Raw genomic sequence first — 19,066 nt, forward strand, 5'->3', positions numbered from 1 at the left:
CAAAGGCGTTGTGCTGCTAAGCCCAAGGACGCGGGTTCGATTCCTGGCCGCGGCGGCCGCTTTTCTGATGGAGGCGAAAAGCGAAAAGGCCAGTGTGTTTGAGATTTCGGCGCACGTTAAAGATCCCCAGGTTGTCGAAAGTAACCTGGAGCGCTCCACTACGGCCGCCTAATCGCCTTGTAGCGTCGGCGCGTTAAACCTCATGATCCATCAATCAATGACTACAAAATCATTCCAATGTAATAATATCCAACGACAAATTAACGACGAAAGCTGGGGCAGAAGATTTTCCATCTAAAATTAGGAAAAAGAAGTGTAGCTTGGCAGGATATGTAATGTGGAAAACTGATTACCGGCGCAGCATCGGGATGACGGAGAGGTTATCAAGAGACGGGACTGGCCGCAGGGAAGACAGAAAACTCGACTGAGGAGTGATATAAGGATATTTGGTGGAAAATATTGGTTTCGAACAGCGCACGATAGGGGCAGTTGGAGGGCTGTGAGAGATGCAGTTATCTTCGTCATGTTCTTTTCCCCGGGGCTTCTCCTCCAAGCCGCCGCAGCGCTGAGGATCTGACCCCGGGTATCCTCAACCGACAAACTCAGCCTCCGATACAAAAACTGTACATTTATTTACAGCCCGGCGGGCGGCTAAAAAACAGTACTCGCGCGGAGCCCGAAGACGACGGGCCGAGCTCTCCTGCGCCCGGACCGCGTCTCTCTCGTCTCCTGGTCTTCATCTTCCCTCCACCCTGACGCTGGGGGATAGGGAAGAGGGAAAAGCGAGTCCTTCGTGGGGTTACAACCCCATGTGGTGGCCATTAGCGCAGCCGGTGCGAGCAGGCGCGACCTTCCTCGGAATGCGCGGAGTTTCAAGGCGGCGCGCGACACGTGCGTTTCATTTGTGCGCTGCTCGTCCCACGGCCCGCGCCAGTTGGTGCGTCGAAGCGCCCGACATATGCCTTCATTATTCTGCAGCGGACATAAATCAGGCTGATAATACTGTTGTGGTTGATGAGGACGATGAAGTAGCTTTAACTTTTGTTGTGGGTGAGGAGGGGGTGCGCCATCCGCGGATTTAATGTCCTATAGTACGCTGTACCGCAACTAGGAGGAAACCTGACACGCTACCCATTTTTGCTTTAAAACATTGAAGTGAGAGAGAGAAAGGAAGCTTTAATGAAAACTGAAGAGGTCAGCTATAATAACGGTAGGCCTTGCTACTTCATATGGGGTGAACGAAGTGAGATAAATACAATGTAACATTGCAGCAACTGCACATACGTTACAGCTATAAAAGCAATGATGTCCGTTTGCGTGGCTGCCTGCCACGGTGGCTGAGTGAAGGCATTGTGCTGCTGTGCGGGACGTCGTACGTTCGATTCACGGCCAATGTGGCCGTTTTGCTGATGGAAGCGAAAACAAAAATACCCTTGTGTCGAAATTTCAGCCACGTTCGAGATTCCCAGGTGGCTTCAAAGTAATCCGTAGCCCTCCATTACGGCTGTCCCTTAAGTTCACAACAAATGTGTAGTTTCGGCACGTTAAGCGCGAATTTGATTTTTTTCCTGGTGGAGTTGAAATATGGAACACTGGCTGTTTTACAGAGGTTTGTAAATGGGTGCCCGAAATAAAGCATCGTTTCTTTAACGTTACGGAAGTACGTAAAGAACGGAAAATGCTCAGACACCTGTAACTTTGTTTGAACGCATCGTTTTTAAATGATTGCATGAAGTCCCAAAATTATACTGTTCCTATGGTAATAAACCGGCCCAGGCTTGCGTCAGCAACAGCACCGAACAGGGGCAGCCTATCTGTCAATAAACAAACCTTTCGGTGCTTAGCAACATAAACGACGGTCCGTATGCTCGGAAACCAACGTTCCGCTGTATGTTCGTAAATCGACATACTCTTGAAGTCCGCGGTGTCATGTTTGTAACGGCATTCACGCAGACGCACGCAAGCCGAAACTGATAGACATGAGATACGATTCAAATGTAGGGTCTGATTAAAATCTGACGACGCTATCTAAAAGCTCGTACGATCGCAGCTCTTTAGACGTTATCTCGGTCTTTTGAGGAGCGCGCTACTGTTTTGCGTTCTCAGTACTAAGGGTACAATGAAAGCGTGACCTTAGCGACATGTCCGCGGAGTAAGCAGCCTATAGACACGCCAGCCTAGTTCAGCATACTCACACCTCCTTCAGCGCTTTCCAGCCGTGGAGAACAAAACGGAGAACAAAAGAAGAAAGGCTCAACGATAAGCTGCCGATATGCATTTGGAGTGGGCATGGCCGATAAGATCATTATTAAGCCACGTGCTTTTTATCATTAGATAAGCGGGAATTCCCTGCCATGTCCTTTCCAGTTCGCGCCGGACACGATAAAAGAGGCAGGAGGCAACCTTTTAGCACCAGTCGCAGGCAAGTCGCACTTTGGAGCACGAAAAACCTGCTGCTTCTGATGAGGATGATGATTCTCAGAGCTTGCCTCGGTAAGTGTCGTGCGAACGTCACAGGCGAATATCTTTTTTTCCCGGAATGCTTATTAAGAAACATCAATGACTGGGCCCTGCACAATCGGCTTTTAATTGAACAACCTTGCGAGCACAGGTGAGCAAGTTTATGAGGTTTCGATTCTCATGAGATTTACCTCAACCTCGAATGGACCTCAACCTCACCAGTTGACATGAGGTAGAGGTGGTGTCGGGGGCTGCTACCTGCTGCGTGAGTGAGGTGCGCGGTTGGAGTGAGCGTATAACAAACACTGCTTGATCCCCTTATTCTCGTGGGCGGTTTTTAGGAGGGGCTAGGGCTGTCGGCGTCTCATGTCGTCATCATATCATGTCGTCGTATTTGGTACTAAAACACCGCGACACTTGTTTTCTAACACCTCGCGCTACTTCTTAGCATACTTCAAAGCTTGCTGCGGCGTGGGACACCAAGACAGCTTACGGCCAGTCGGTTTCTCATTTACTTGCTTAAATCCGGTTCATCTCAAGAGAGGGCGCCACCGCCTCAGCAAGCGCGCGATTCCTCCTCTCACCGACGCTTCTCCGGCGCCCAATCAGCGGGCGCCATGTGACAAGAGAGAGACTCACAATCTTTGAATACACCAGGCTTCGCCCCTCCCCAGGAGTCACGTTAGCGGAGATGGCCCAGGATTTTTTATTCTTTCGAATTTTTCATTGTGCACGGTGAAATTAAGCGCACTTTTGGGCAAAATTAACAGAAATCAACACCATTACGTTTTCTATGTTTATCACGCTATTATTTAATTGTCTACTCGCTGCAACTGTGCGTATATGGTCTCCGAAAGCCTTATAAACTAGCGTACTTGGTTGATTATGAGGTTTAGCGCTACGAAGCTACACAGACGATGAGGCGCGTCGTAGTTGAGGGCTACGTATTAATTTTGACCACCTGGGGATCTTCAATGTGCGCCGAAATCTCGAACACACGAGCGTTTTTGCTTTTAGCCTCACCAGAAAAGCGGCCGCCGCGGCCGGGAATCGAACCCGCATCCTTGGGTTCGGCAGCACAACGGCTCAGCCACTGAGCCGCCCTGGCGGGCAAAATCTTCCGTACTTTCTTTTGAGGCACTGCTTATTGCTTTTGTTGACACTATGCAAGGTGTTTATGCCTGGTAATGCTAGGGGACGAGATGAATGATCAACTTTACCAAAACCTATGGGCTAATACAGTTGTAGGTCCTCCTCCATTATACCTAATAACTGTTAGCACCTTGTAGTGGCTAGGGACACTCTCTTTTCTCACTTATGATGTGAGCGCCTATGTGGTTCGAACAACTTAAGAAGCCTTTGAGGTTTTAATGGCGCTGAGGTCGGCTTCCCTAAACGGAGCTCGGCCTCAACGATGGGGTCTAAATTAGGGTGAGGTGGAAGCAACTGGTTTTTGTTGCAGGGGATTTAAAAGCTGCGAAGCTCATTTAACCTCTTCTGCTGGCGGGATTTCTTGAACTCAAAAAAACTTCAACACTATGAAAGTTTGCGAAACTGTTTTCGCGAGTTACGAACTACTTACAACTCGCACACTCTGAGACGATTCCGTGGGTCTACTTTAGGCAGTGATTCGGAGCGAATTTGACAAATAGCGAGACCAGACATACGACTAGACTCAAAAATAGGACCTGCAGTGTGCTATTACGCAGTGCAAACCACCCAGTTTGCATTGTATGATGTCGATCCCTTCTTTTCGTCATATGCGGTGACTCGTCATTGGCGTGCTTATACCTCCTGATGGCATTGAGTGGACATTAATTTAATTCATCTGAACCACGATGACGCCAAGGCACGAGAATTATTAGGGTGCAACCCAAAACAATTTTTTGTACAACAGGAATGTAGCACTTCCGCGGTTCGTACTTATTGACGCACATTGTATGAACTGATGCCGATAGAAGTATGCTATCTGGAGCCGGTGAAAGAAAAATGCGTTCTGACCTTAAGGATTTATAGTTCATTTAGGCTCAAGTAGACATAATTTAAGAACTTCCGAGTTTGATGTTACGAATGCGCACAGCTTGAACATACCACAAGTAAGACAGACGACGAGAACAAGAGACTCGTCGCATTCATAACAATGTACTACCAATTAGCCTCTTTCGTCGCTGTTAGGACTCCTGAAGCACGGGATTTCTGAGGCCAAGAATTCTGAAGCATTGGTTCACTTTAAAGGAATCCCAGCAGCCTTAAATTAATCAAGGGCTCATTTTTGGTCGCTTGCCGTGACCCTCAATCATAAACTCTACAATAATAAAATGCTTCTTAGAAAACAAGCAAAATACTGTTAAGTAATCAATAAGCGACTTCGTTGTTCTGAGGGAAATGACAATCGAACACCCGTACAACGCCGTTCGACCGAACAGCGTTATACGGAAAACAACAAAAGTGTCACCCCAAAACCACATGACTTGTTTCGATCGCGATAAACGTTCACTGCCCGTTGAGGGCACCGATAGAAAGCTTTGTGAATGAGCAGCTGAAAATTATTTTGTTATTGTGCACAACGTTATCACGCGCAATGTGGTGTATAACAAACGGAAGCACAACACAGGATAAAACTAAGCAACGTGAGACAATGACACAAGGTTCAAAATGGCATTAAGAGTGCAGGTAAAGAAAACGAAGAGAAAAAGAATAAAGTTGATAAACTAAAAGTCAACTAAAAACGTTTCGAGCAGCGTCAGGAATAACGGCGTGCTGAACAGGGCACCCACAAAGCAACTATCAGAAAACGATAAGAGACAATTGTTTAGCGCGACGCAAGCCGTTATCCCCTGTTGCGCTGCACATGTGAAGGTTCGAGGGGTGGAGGGACGTCAACGTTCTAGCCCGCTTTTTGAGTTTGGTGTACCAGTAAACTGAGTTTAACGCCTGAGAACACAAGGTCCGGGCCGCGAATTTCCACAATCATATCGCGGCTCGTTCAAGTGCTGTCAGAAATAGCTTCATCTCTTTCTTCCCCGTCGAGTTCTCTGTTTGATTGAGTGTACGGTTTGACGCGCCCACGCAACGCAGGCGATGAGGCACGCCGTAGCAGAGGTTTCCGGATTAATTTTCACCACCTGGGGATCTTTAATGCGCGCCCGAGTTAACGTGGTCTGTTTAACGTGCTCTGTTTCTCTGAAGAACCAGTTACAGCGAGCTTCTCTGTTTTTTTTTATCTCACAGATATGTTTTTGTAATAGCAATAGAAACAATGAGGGTGACAGTGGGACTCCTATGGCACACCGGCCTTGTTGCCAAACCGCGCAGTAGCTTGAATTCAACGGGGGAAGGGAAATTTGTGCTGTTTGTTTTTTTCGCCCAATGTAATTTTAGTCGCGTAAGTTCATTAGACATTATTTGCGATCAAAAAACCACATATTACGAATGCGGGAAAAAAACTTTCAGCTGGATACTGAAGGCCCACGATCTAAAATAACCATTATTTCTTTATGCAGCCCGATTGGGTTGAAACAAAATGTGAAAGCAGAAAACATTACGGAGAAATAAGTCTATAGTTAAAGATGTAGCCTTGACTAAGAAGAAGGGAATTCCCGAACTTGCGGGAAATTTGTGGTTTTTGGCTGGACGTAACCACGGCTCCTTTTCTCATTTCTTTTCGTTCTTAAACTTTCAGTGCTTCTGCTAGCCGCCTCGCTGGCGGCAGCTGGCAAGCCTAGCGAAAAGTCCCGCCACGACCAGAAGGCGTGGGTTGCCAAAGGCGGCAAGGCAGGAGGCTACTCTGACATGGACTTAATGTCGGAAGAAGAGCTGAAGCTGGGAAAAATGATGCTGCGGAGTATCCACCTCGCCGACAAAGCTGTTAAGGTAAGAAGAGAGAGAGAGAGAGAAAACAAAAAAGAAGCAAGAAAAGATCACGAGCATTCACAGAAACACCAGCTATTTAGACGCGACAATTTTCTCTATTTTTTTTAATTAATTAAAAAGCCCTTACTTCAAAGTAAGAAACGAAGTGAAAAAGCTGTGAATTCGGCCGGTTGCGTTAAAGATTTAGCAATCATCTACCAACGTGTCTTGCAGACAGGGTGTCGAACTGAAAAGATACCGGTTCGGTTTGTGTTCGGAGTCGTGCGGCTTCATTTCGTCCCAGTTCGCTTCCGGTTCGACTGAACTACGTAGAATAACAGAACTACGTAGAATAACAGTTCAAGGGAAGTATAGAGAGGTAACAAAGCATTAAAAAATTAAAGTGCGGGGTTTAACCTCCCAAGCCAGGCGTGTAAGGAGACGCCGCAGAGGAACAGCGCGTCGAACGGACTTTGGTGCCTTTCGCATCGAGCTGCCGCCCCTCCTACCGCGAGGGAATATTATATTTGCATCCTTTCAATTCCCTTCTAAAATCCATCTAAACGGTATTTCGTTCCGGACAGGTGACCGGTTTTTTATGTTATGTTCCGATTCGGGGTGCTAAAAAAAGGCTACACAGATTATCACTGTATGAACCGAATAAAAATAAAAAAAGGAACGAAAGAAACACCTTTAAAGCGAACCTTTAGTGTTCTCACTGATGGCGTCTGTAACGCAAAAACGCTCTACAGAAAAGCCAACTTTCTCAGACGATGATGAATGATTGTGAGTGAAATGAAAGAGAGAAAAAAAAAAAAAAAAAAAAAACTTCTGTGGCAAGAATCGAATGTGGGTCCCTCGATTTATGAAGCCGGCGTCTATCCGACCGCTCCATTTCGACATGGTCAAAACTCACTCCAAACTCAGACGGAAACCAAAGAATCCGTCACGAGAAAGCTTCGCGTTCAACCATCGTCGTCGTGTTACGGAGTGGTGCATGATTTTTTTATTGCGTCCCTAGTGATTTCAGGGCCATACTATTATAATGATGCAACACGAAACACCTGGCTGAGAGAACAGCGCATGCAGTAGAAGTTTCCCTGTCCCAAACAATGGAGCCTATCCGTGGGGCTGCGTACGTATTGCAGATCAAGCAATAAGTAATACGTAAAGCGGCTCCGGTCGAATTCTGTAGAAACTTAAAACATGTTTCCGCCAGCTCACCCAGTGGTCATCTGGCACTTTGACTCAGTCTATTGTTGTTGTGGCGGTTGTGTACTGTACGGAGGCTCAGAATAAGACGTCGGCAAGGTCTTCGTCCTTGTCGGCGCTTTGTTCTGCGAAGCTGTACACTTATCAAACTTTTTGTGCGCAGAATCTTCCCAAGACTGCCTTCTACAATGACGAGAGCGTGTGCTACGAGCGTCTTGGCTGCTTTGATCGCCTCGGGGGAAAATTCTCGCACTTCATCGCTACCCCGCGCCGTCCCGAGACAATCGGCACCAAATTCCATCTGCACTCGCGGCTTAACAAGGACGTTCCGGTGTTCCTCGACTACGCTGACAACGCCACGCTCGACGTTGCCCACTTCAAGAAGCCAAAGGACCTGGTGTTCGTGGTTCACGGCTTCGGCGCGTCCTCTCAAAAGAAATGGGTCACCAGCATGCGGGACGCCTTCCTTCAACTGGTGAGCCACACAAGGGCAGCGCAATGCGTTAAATGCAGTCTTCTTGATGAGCAGCCAGTTTTCCCTAGTCCTAAATATCTCCTACTTTACAGCACAAATGAGATGTTGTTTTTAACCACGCTGATTCGACCAGACGGCCACTATGCTGTCCTCACTGGAAGCACGCGCCGTCTTGATCAGTGCTCAGCCGCACACTATACACGGGAACAAAAAAGTAATTCCCTAAGGAAGATCATTTTCTTGGCCGACTATTCAGCAAACCTGCAAATGTGTAATAGAAGGAAACTATTTCACTAAATATGGGATTTACAGGTCTCGTTTTATAGGTCTCTTAATTTTCTTAAAGTAGTAAATAAAATCGAAGTAATTCGTTACTCTACCTTCTTCTTTCAAGGGCGGCCAAAGGATGCATTCAGTTATTTGTTCTTGCAAATTTGCGTTTGCGGTTGTGTGTGCATTGAAATTTATTGAAGGTCGGCATACAGACCTACCGAACCTAAAGACATACCAACCATATCTCTTAGTTTCAGTGGCTTTAAAAATAACGGCAGGTACGATAGGTTCGCTTAGTGTATGTAGTTTCTCTCACCAGTTATTGGAGATGATAAAAGAACTCGCAGAATTTATGCAACCTTTTCCCATAATTATAGGATGGCGAACACGTACCCCTTTGATGAATTCGACCTATCACCTCGAAGCTTCTCAACTTATTACGCAGTGCGTGTACATGCACACCACGCGTGCCCTTACCGATGTTCCACTCGCCCGTGCCGGACGAGAGCACGACGGAACTGTTCACAGCCGCTCCCTCTAAAAGTTGGCGTCCCTTTCTTGGTATTGGCTGAAGTAGGGCGCAAACATGCAATGCAGCTATTTATTATCAATAGTCTGTTTGATGAAATTTATCGCTATTTATCGCCGCTACTGATGCTTTTGACCTGGGCGTAGGTATGTCCGGCTCTCTGCCTAGAGAAATATTTCGAGTAATGTCGCTGGCTTCGCGCTGCGGACGACTTGATCGCTCATAACAAACGTGATCGGTGGTCTTTTTTGCGACGTTAAGCATTAAGTTTCGTCTATTGGAGAACGCGGGCACACGCGTAACCTTCCGCGAGGCGATGAAAGTAGAGGCAGGCCCCGAGTCGACTGCTGTACCTGGGCGACACCTTAGCGCTTGAAATGGGCAATCGACAATAACGACGTTTTGTTCTTGGGATTAAAACACGAATGGCTCCTCCAAAAGTAAAACCGATAATATAAATCTGTATTGCTTGTAGCTAACTGTTCACAATTTCACTCCTAACAGTATCCATGGGTCTGCTTCACCACAGAGCAACCGAATTACCAATCATAGCGATCAAAGTAGCAAAGTAGGCCAGGGACGAAGTACAACATACAATTTGATTGGGGAAATGTAGCGTGCGCGCATTACACAAAGTAAGAATCCAGCTTTGCATCGCGTAATGCCAAACAACTTTTTATTCAAATCATACGCCTGGCTACGTCATTCGCCGCATGTGTCCCATTAAAACTGCGATTGGTCATTCAGGTGCACTGGGGTGAAGCGAAATTTTTTAGAGTGTGGCACACTATAGGCGATCGTTTAATTCAGCACGACAAGAACAAATAGTGGGAGTCTAATTTGTGCAAGTTTTTCGTGATTTCTCAAGCCTAACGCCGTATTAAATAGAAGGACAGCGTTCAGAAACTACGGCTGCATAACATTCGCCACGAAGAGCGCACAGCTTATCAGTGAAGGAAAAAAGAACAGAAGACTCTACCCATTGTAGAAATCTACACCACGGTTCAGTGCTGGTCCGTTCTAGGAATCACATGTATTCATTAGGGAGCTATTGACCTGGGTGGGGAGCCCCAGCGCTTTGTCTGCTATCTTATCGTGTGCTGCCTAACAAAAGGGCTTACGCGTCTGATTATCTGCTCTACTTTTCAGAGAAAACTGTTGCCTACCTGTGCACTTCGGCTACCAATACAGTTTAATCTTTTTAATTCCAAACAGCCGCGTTCTGGGAATTGATAACTTTATGATTATGATTATGATTTTACTGACCCATAATTGCGAGCTCTCTCCCCTTTCCCCGTTTCTCTGCACCTTCTGAAGATCATTCCGATTAGTGTTGTAGGCGTTACCGAAAAACGCAACTAAATGCGTTACTGGTTACCTGCAAATAAAAAGAACGCGTTACAGGTTTACGCTACCACCGAATGAAAGTACAGTGTTGTTGTTACGTTGCCAAGAAAAAAAAAAGCCGCTTATCTGCTCTCGCCGCTCCAAATGTCGTCGAAAGACGATAGCCTTCTGTCGCACCTGCAACGTAACTTTCTCGTCTGTCTCATCCGCCACCTCTCACGCTGTTCTCTTCTTGTCCCGGTCCACCCATGGGAGGTTTGCGGAATTCAAGTTTGCCGCGTTCGCATTCAGCTGGCGCGCCATCAGTTTGGGCTGCTGAGACTTAGCTCTCGAGCAACGAGCGCGAGGCTTACGAGCGACAGCCGTGTTCGTATTTTGTGGTTAAAACACTGTTTTCAACGCGCTTTTTTTATTTGGTCCCGCAAAAAACGAGCGCACATCTACTTTTAACGAAAGGAGCACTGCAAACACCAGTTATGTGTTGACGTTTGTCCTGAAATAAACCTAACTTCTTTTTGCTGAACAAGGCTGACAAGTATGAAGCACCTTTTCTAGATTGATCAGATTGCAAATGTTTTGCCTATATAAATGTCTCATCTCTCAAGAATTCTGTCAACTTTGGCCGGGCGGTTGAATCGAGACACAGGCAGGTAGACAGACGGACCAAAATTTAAACATTCGAGTAGCCCATGAAAGACTATCGCCTTTAAAAATAACGCACGTTCTTCGCAACTCTTTTCATCCCACAGAAATAAAGGTGTACGGAACTGTAACCATTAACGACATGCGTAAATTTCAAAGTTAAAGATGAAAAGAGAAGAATACTTGCACGGAGAAACAAATTTTTAAAATCTGAATATTTAACAGCAAGAAGCAATGTGTCCGTGATGCTTTACGACACGGTCGATTGCTTAAGTGTCAACCGAAACATAGCTTCGCAGTCACAGGCGCAATGAAATAAAGTTTATTTCCGAACATTTTTTTACTATTAATCATCTGTGCGTGCGCATGTGCACTTTGTGTTCTTTAGTTGTACCTGTACGTACGTTGTAAAGAGAGGTAAATTTACGCATTTTCCCGGACGGGGCGCCACTCGTCAAAAGCACCTTCGCATTTCCTTTTCCGCTATTTTGGAAGTGCGGTTGAGTGGTGACAGCGAAGAAATCGATGCGGTAAGGATGGCTTTCGTGTCCTGTTCCCGTCGATTCTTGGAAAGAGGACATGCTACTCGAAAAATCTTAGCTCGAATGCGTTATGCGTTACTATTTTGAAGTTGTAACAAGTGCGCCACTAAATTACCGAGAAACAGGAACGCGTTACTGTCAACACCATTTCGGCGGACGCTGAGTGCGCCTTTTCGGGGCCCCGATTACGGCACAAGCCTGGGTCGCGCTTCTTCTGCTCATTACACATGTCCCAGCTGCTGTTGGCGAAAAGGCAGCACCCACAGCGTTCCCGGGCGACCTAACGGTAATACAAGACACAGTGAAAGTAGCGTTGCTATAGGTGCGGAGTATGCTTAGACTCTGGCGTGCAGAAGACGTCGGCAGGCCTATATACGCCGACGTGGGAAAAGGTGACTGTACTAACATAGTGGCGTATTTGTTCTGTCCAGTGTTGTGAATGAATAACGCGAGCAGCATTCGACCACATACAACTAGTTTTGGATTGCCTATTCAATAAATCAGTGCTCCTCTTAGTGCATGTTTTTCAATGTGGTAGCATTTGTCTGTGGACCATACGCATTTTACGTGCCTTGGGACTCGTAACCACACTTTTGATCGGCCCTACTAGAGGTTGCGAGATTCCACAGACTGCGGATTAATTTATCACATTTCGTGCTTTTTTCTTTATATGGTCGATAATTATGTGTGGGACAAATTGGACTGTGATAGTCTGTTGCTGCTCCCCGTTACATTTTAGACGTGCTTTAAATGTACATAGTTGATTGGCTGCTTTCCCTGCCATTCATTCCTTTTTCTATTTGTTTTCCGTACCCTTGCTCCAGTGGAAAGTAGCAGGCCAAACATAAGTCTCAGGCCGACCTCTTCTCCTTCCAATAAACTTTCTCTCTCTCTCTCTCTCTCTCTCTCTCTCTCTCTCTCTCTCTCTCTCTCTCTCTCTCTCTCTCTCTCTCTCTCTCTCTCTCTCTCTCTCTCTCTCTCTCTCTCTGATAAAGTTCTTTTCGAACAAAGGTTATAAAGATGTTACTCTTCATCTTACTATTCGGCGCAAACCAGTCTTTTTTTTTTTTTTTTGCGCACACCCGACCATTGCCTTAATACTGCCTCATTTAAAAGCAATTAGCACAGCGAATGACCGTTTTCGAGGTGTCTGCCTGTCGGCGAGAGACGGTTGCAAGGCCGGACCGTTGAAAAAAGCCGCCAGAAAGCCGCTAGCTGTCGCGTTTCATGGCAGCCTGAGCATGAAGCACGATATGTTTCTATTCTTATTTAGTTTCAATTGCGGCAAAGGCACCTGCCTGCCTGTACTTGTAGCTATCAAGCGAGGGATAAAGCACCGCAAAACACTGCACATATGATGGCGGTAGCTAGCGTGCTAGCTCGTATAAGCACGGAGGCCGTTATCCGAGCAGCATAAGGTATACTAGTATGCCCTTTATAATATCAACGCTTGCAAAAGCAGAGGCGGTTTGTTATCGTCGCTCATGCGTGTTATTCGCCTGCGTTTGCAGAAGGACTTGAACGTGGTCCTAGTCGACTGGAGCAATGGAAGCCGACATCCCGACTACGTCTCGGCGGCCGCAAACTCGGCGCTGGTGGGCCGCCAGATGTCTCTGCTGATACAGGCACTTATGGCGCGACACCAGAAGACTGTGACAGCCAACAACACCTACCTGGTCGGCTTCAGCCTGGGAGCCCAGGTGGCCGGCTTCTGTGGACGCCACTTCCTCAACGCCACCGGAACGAAGATTGGACGCATCACTGGTACGCAGGCTTTCTTAAAAACCGGCCCCGATTGGGCGCGTGCGTTAGAAAGAACTATTCTGTTCGGACCATTCGGTCTTCTTTGAAAGAAAGCAAAGTGGCTGCACCATCTTCGAGGGTGTTTGTTGTAAATGCGATCGTTTACGTCGCATGCCACGTAACCAGCGACCTGTCAGGACCATTTCTTCATCTCAGTGGCCCCATGGCAGAGAACTTTGTAAGTCTTTTTCATGGGCCTCACCTAGAGGCGTCGAGGCCTGGTGCGTGCCAGGTTTTCCAGCAAAAACACCTCTTTGACCAGCCGAGGAAGGGCTTTTGTGCACAAAGCGGGGTAGCACCCTGCAAATGCTACGTCCCTCTGATGATGATGACGATGATGGTGACGATGATTTGTATGTGCACTGCAGGATAAAGGCTTTTCCCTCCGATAGATTTCCAACTGCTCTCATCCTCCGTTGTCCTAGTCCATTCGTTGCCGCCAGATTTGCTTACCTGATCCCTCCCTCTGGCCATCAGTATTCTCCTAATTCTAGTCCCATCTGTCGGTAATCACTCCGTTGCCTTGGTGGTCCACCGGTGGCCAGTTCTCCACATTACACGTACGCCCAGGCCAGCGCCACCTTTTTCTCAAATATGGAGCAAGTATATCTTTCACCCGAGTTTTCTCCTTAATCAAAGATGATTGTTTCCTATCGCTAAGAGTCACTACCACCGTTCTTATTCCTACGGCTCGTAAGGTGGACCTAAGTTTTCTTTTGAGGTGTTTAGTAAGTCAACATCGCAGGTGCTCATTGGTTTCATATTTTGCTTTTTCGTGACAAAAGTAGCCGTTCAGTACTGAAGAGTGCGTGCCGAATGAACCATGCAAAGTTTACAGCCCACTTATAATATATACTTTACTTTACTTTATATGACTGTTTAAAAAACAGCTCTCACGTTCGCCTTTTGAGAACAGGCTACCAAGGAATTGTTCCTTAAATGCGATAGTGGGGCTCTTTAAAAGGGTGTGACACCGTGTATACAAGAACCGCTTCCGTGGTCGTGCGCGTGCAAAACTGCTTGAAGCCTCATTATCATATCGCAATTAGTTGCTCAAGCTGAATAACCATGCTGCAGGTGCACTGAATAAGAACATGATGCTTGTTAATGCTCGCCGCAGACGAAACGGACATGCGCCCTTCAAATAGAAAGATGGAGGAGGCAAAATGTGGGTGGGGATGATTGGGAATGCTTAAAAGAGGCCATGAAGGTGACGTAGATCTCGGCCTTATTTCAGAGGTAGCACTTGGTAGCCGGCTCATTTCTTTTCCGCCCCCGATGGACGTCGTTCTCGCGCACAAAAAAATCACAAATATATGACAAAGGTTTAAATATTCCGCTGCAAAACGTCACAGGTGACGTTGCTGTTCAAATATCGAAAACAGGGTAATCAGTGTTTTAATGCCATGCCAGCATGCAACAGCTCAAATTTTTCAGCATCTACTAGCCTTCAATATAAGATACATTTGGTTTGATATTATTAAACAACAACGAAAAAAAAAGAACTATTCACCCGTAAGAGGGCATCATGACTAGCTGGCGCCCTGTCTACTGCGAAGCGGGCCAATAACGCTGTGTAATACGTGAAGGAACCCACCAATACCGACCATTGCTTCAAGGCGAGCTAAACCTCCTTTCACAGCATTTTATTCCAATGCCACGCAGCTAGTTCGCGAAAGAAGCCTTGCATGCACACACCTCTCCGAAAATACATTGTAAGGTTGCATCCGGATGGTGGTGCCGCGTTCCTGCCAGATCACTGCGGCCTGCTGTATAGCGTACGGAAAAGCAAAGCAAACGTGAAACCGAAGCCAATACAGACAAACCACGCTGTCATTTTCCCATGATTCGCAGCTCTGGATGCTGCTGGCCCACTGTTCGAATCGTATGACTTCCAACTGCGCAAAGAGGACGCCAGCTACGTGGACGCCATCCACACCACGGCCGGCAGCAACGTGCTGGCCGGATTGCTGGGCGTGGAAGAGGCGTTCGGTCACGTCAACTTCTACCCCAATGGAGGGAGGTCTCAGCCCGGCTGCTGGTTCTTCGGTAAGCGCTCGACACGCACGCGAGACTGCATGCGCACGCCGAAATCACTGCAGGAGGCCTCTGCTTCGCGACTGCTAGGTATAGACTACGTTCCGAAATGACAGGCATGGCCAAGTGAGTGCCAACCTCTAGAAAGACTCGGCACATCGGTTCACGTCAGCACAACATGGCCCAAATTTTTCTTGACCCTATTCTGTAGGAGGTTATTGAAACTCCCACACACCCCTAAAAGAAATGCCGCAATGTACACAAGCGCCCGAATTTATTCTTAAAACGCTTTCGGAGGAGCTCTATTAGCTGCCGCTTAGCGAAACCGTGCATTCAGCTGTAATTTTACTACCAGCGCTAGCTGTCTTTCGACTCTACGTTGACAATGCAAGAATGCGAGGCGTGAATCATATTCGTTACTATGGAACAACAAAGCGTTTATAGATACCGGCACACTGATCCCACCAAGAAAAGTGAATTCTCGCTCACTAGTGTTCCCGAAGTCTCCGATCACTAAGCACTGCGTCCCGTTTGTTTTCAGACCTGTTCTGCCATCACCGGCGCTCCGTGCAGTACTTCATAGAGTCCATCTACGAGAACAGGCACTGCCTGTTTCAGTCTCACCCGTGTGACAACGCCGAAGCTTTCTTGAAATCTCAATGCAACGTCACTGGGCTTCAGGGAGAGATGGGCTACTTCAGCACCAGCGCCGAGGGCCGTGGACCACAGTATCTTTGGACCAACGGACACAATCCTTTTTGCAAGGCCTGATTTCCCTGCAAATTCTACTCCGTAGAACATGCAGCAAGCTTGCAGTAGCTTTCATGCTTCTCCTTACAGGGCCAAGATGCCGTCTCTAAGAGGTCTGACCTCATAGTTTACACGAGCAACGGGCTACAAAGTGAAGCACAGCAGTGCACGTTGAGTATCTATTAGCGATGCCACCTAGAAAAAGAATGCCTGGGAGCGGAAACCTTGTCACAAGGCTGTTTAAGCTGACTTGGCATCCTGACGGCTGAGGCATAAATATTTCCAACGTTGGGCCTTATATAATCGTTTACCGAGTGCCCAACCGCTGACGGGATAGTCCAAAGGCATTAAGCTGCTCTGGCAGCCGTCACTTCAAAATATGAGTAGCGGTTCACCTGCTCCCAAATACTCAACGAGTATGATGTCATTGGTGAAGCTTCGTTTGCCCCCGTGCATTAAGCTGGCCTCGCCTTCCACTTGGTTTCAAATCACCTGTAAAATACACATCGTCAATACTGTAAATATGTATAGGCCAAATAAATAAACTTTCCTTGCTCAGGCATGTTGTGTTTTTTTTTGTGTGTGTATGGACGTGCAAAAACTTGCGAAAATGGAAGACATAACATGAGAGTTTATTTTTACCGATCATATTGCTCGCAGTGATAGGTATCACAAAAAAAGGCCGGGTTGTTATTTCATGGTGGTCCTTTGTTAGAAAGAACTTTTGCTGGTATTTTTGCCTGCCTTGTTAGAATTAAAATATGGGCTCTAGCAGAGAAAGGGGAAGTATTTTGGTGCTGAAAACAAGTCATTCGACTTGATTTAACTGGGATTTGAATTTCCAATAAAATGACCTACATTCAAAATTAAGAAGCCCGTTCGCCCAAACAATTGCTCCCAGTGACCACAGGAATAATTTGATTGTTGCACGAACCAATCAGCTGCCGCGAACCAGTAAGTGCAACAGACGTTTCAGCACCAAGCGACCGGGACCCAAGTTCGACCCCGGCCACGGCGGCAGTTTTTCTGATGGAGGGGAAAAATAAAAACGTCGGTTTGCCCACGGCAAAGATCCCCAGGTGGTCTACATTGATCCGGAGCCATCAGCTGCGGCGTGCCTCGTATCTCTGTGCACCGTCGGCGTGTAAAACACCCACGATTTTGTTGAAAGAAACCGTAAGCCCGGTTTAGCGCTTCTTGCATTATATCGCTTGCGTTGTAAAGTATACCACTAATCATAGCTTCCCCATGTGCAACGCAGTTTTTATCATTGAAGAAAAAAAGGAATACTGCACTGTGTACCTTTGAACGACAGCTGTTTTAGTTGTGGCAGCAGGTGTACGAAATTAAAGCTTGTTTTCTCTCTTAAATTAAAGTGCTTGCAACTTTAGCAGCTTGGTACGGGTTGAGTCTGACATTCTTGGTTTTGTTGTCAAAGCGAAGGCCGTCAGTGGTTTAATGCGACCACTGTTTCTCGGCGTATGTCTGTCACCATGCATGTGCGTCTCCCTGTGTCCATTGCCCGTATCCCGGTACATGCAACTCGCCGGCCACAAATATCATAAAGTTCGCAGTATTGGAAGTTCACGACTTCTAAAGAATGAACCCAGGCCACAGCGCTTCGGAGGCAGGGATAACCTGAGTCCTTGTTGTTAATTTGCGTGATTGCGTGTTTTGTATTTAGATTTAGTCGTATGTTTTAATTCCCAGGACGCAGAACAAAAAATCTCGTTTCTTATTGCTGCCTTTCTTTCTTGTACGAGACGGTGTTACACGCGTAGAGGAGAGAAGGATACAATGCTCGCGGAATAGTTGAAACCAGCAATAGTGTATATATGTTTTGCAACCGCAAGTTAGCCGGGAGGTTAGAAGACACCCGCGCTCTGAGTGTTCAAAGGAATCGCCACCTAACTTATCCAGTATAAAAGAAACACGCGCAGGGCTAATTCATGTCATTTCGCTTCGCTCTCCGGCGCCAATCCCCGGTCGTCTTTTATAAGGCCCCTCGTACAGCTATTATAGCTTTGAGACCACGGAGTATCTTAGCACGACACCACCTTACACATCGACATTTTTTTCTTATCTGACCGCAAAGCCGCCCAGGTACAACAGTGACAAGCAATGTCCGCGATTTTAACGTTCCGATTAGGAATAGATGTAGTACAAGAATGAGTGCGCGACGTTCTTCTTCTAGCTCCCCGAGCACAACCCGTGCAGGTATGGAGTGCTACCTGTTCCGGAAGTAGCCATCACCACGGATACCTAAGAGGCTAAACTAGATAGGTGCCACCACGCTAGGAAGGCTATTTGATACACAAACCGCACTCCCTCACCAGAGAAGGTCACCCTGGTATAGTAGTTGGCCCCCACCTCCCATGACTGACCAACTCAACTCTCGGCCCTCAGTCTTCAGCAGCTGCAGAGCATCACGGCGGCGGTTAGGCCAACAATACAGCAGAGGGTGCTAATAATCTCTGGGTCCCGGCAGGCCGCATTTGGAACTTGAACCTGGCAACGTTCAACACGCCAGTCCTGTCTAGCGGGGGAAGCTTAGGTGTACTATTAGAGGAGCTCTCGGAGATTAAGTGGGATATAATAGGGTTAAGCGAAGTTAGAATGGTAGGAGAAGGCTTCATGGAGCTCACTAGCAGGCACATCCTGTACTACCAAAGACCTCAAGAGAAGAAACAACACGGGGTGGGATTTTTAAAACACGGCAAAATAGCAGGGAACGTGGAGGAATACTTCAGCATTAGCGAGAAGCAATGAAGAAGGGGACAACACAGTTCACGATTGTGATGGGAGACTTTAACGCAGTGGTCGGTAAGAAGCAAATAGGAGAAAGGTCAGTGCGAAACCTTGGAATAGGCAGTCCCAACAGTCAACGAGATACACTGGTGGTATTTGTAGAGGCAAAAATACCTGAGGTTAATGAACGTATTCGTCTACAAACGAAATAATAGGAAATAGACAGGGAAAAGTCTCAGTGGTATAACAAAAAAATGAAATTGACTTCACTTTAAGTGACAACCCAGGTATGGGGCAGGGCGTAGAGATGCTAGGCAAGATTCGGAGCGGCTATCATAGGATGCTTAAGTCCTGAGTAAGGGTGAATCGTTAAAGAGAAAGAAAGAGACACGGAAA

General features: G+C 46.9%; 1 protein-coding gene across 1 annotated transcript; it reads left to right on the top strand.

Annotated features, from left to right (window-relative positions):
• The first annotated feature begins 2,365 nt into the window (after positions 1-2,365).
• On the top strand, positions 2,366-16,480 carry LOC144155626 (pancreatic lipase-related protein 2-like). Its single transcript, XM_077687191.1, has 6 exons — positions 2,366-2,493; positions 6,143-6,333; positions 7,688-7,999; positions 12,844-13,096; positions 14,990-15,184; positions 15,714-16,480. Exons 1-6 carry the CDS (start codon positions 2,463-2,465, stop codon positions 15,941-15,943), a joined length of 1,212 nt encoding a protein of 403 aa, XP_077543317.1. The 5' UTR covers positions 2,366-2,462; the 3' UTR covers positions 15,944-16,480.
• Positions 16,481-19,066: the final 2,586 nt, after the last annotated feature.

The sequence above is a fragment of the Haemaphysalis longicornis genome, unplaced genomic scaffold (genome assembly GCF_048455015.1).
Source record: "Haemaphysalis longicornis isolate Haplotype H1 unplaced genomic scaffold, Haemaphysalis longicornis Haplotype H1 scaffold_1, whole genome shotgun sequence".
Lineage (NCBI taxonomy): Eukaryota > Metazoa > Arthropoda > Arachnida > Ixodida > Ixodidae > Haemaphysalis > Haemaphysalis longicornis.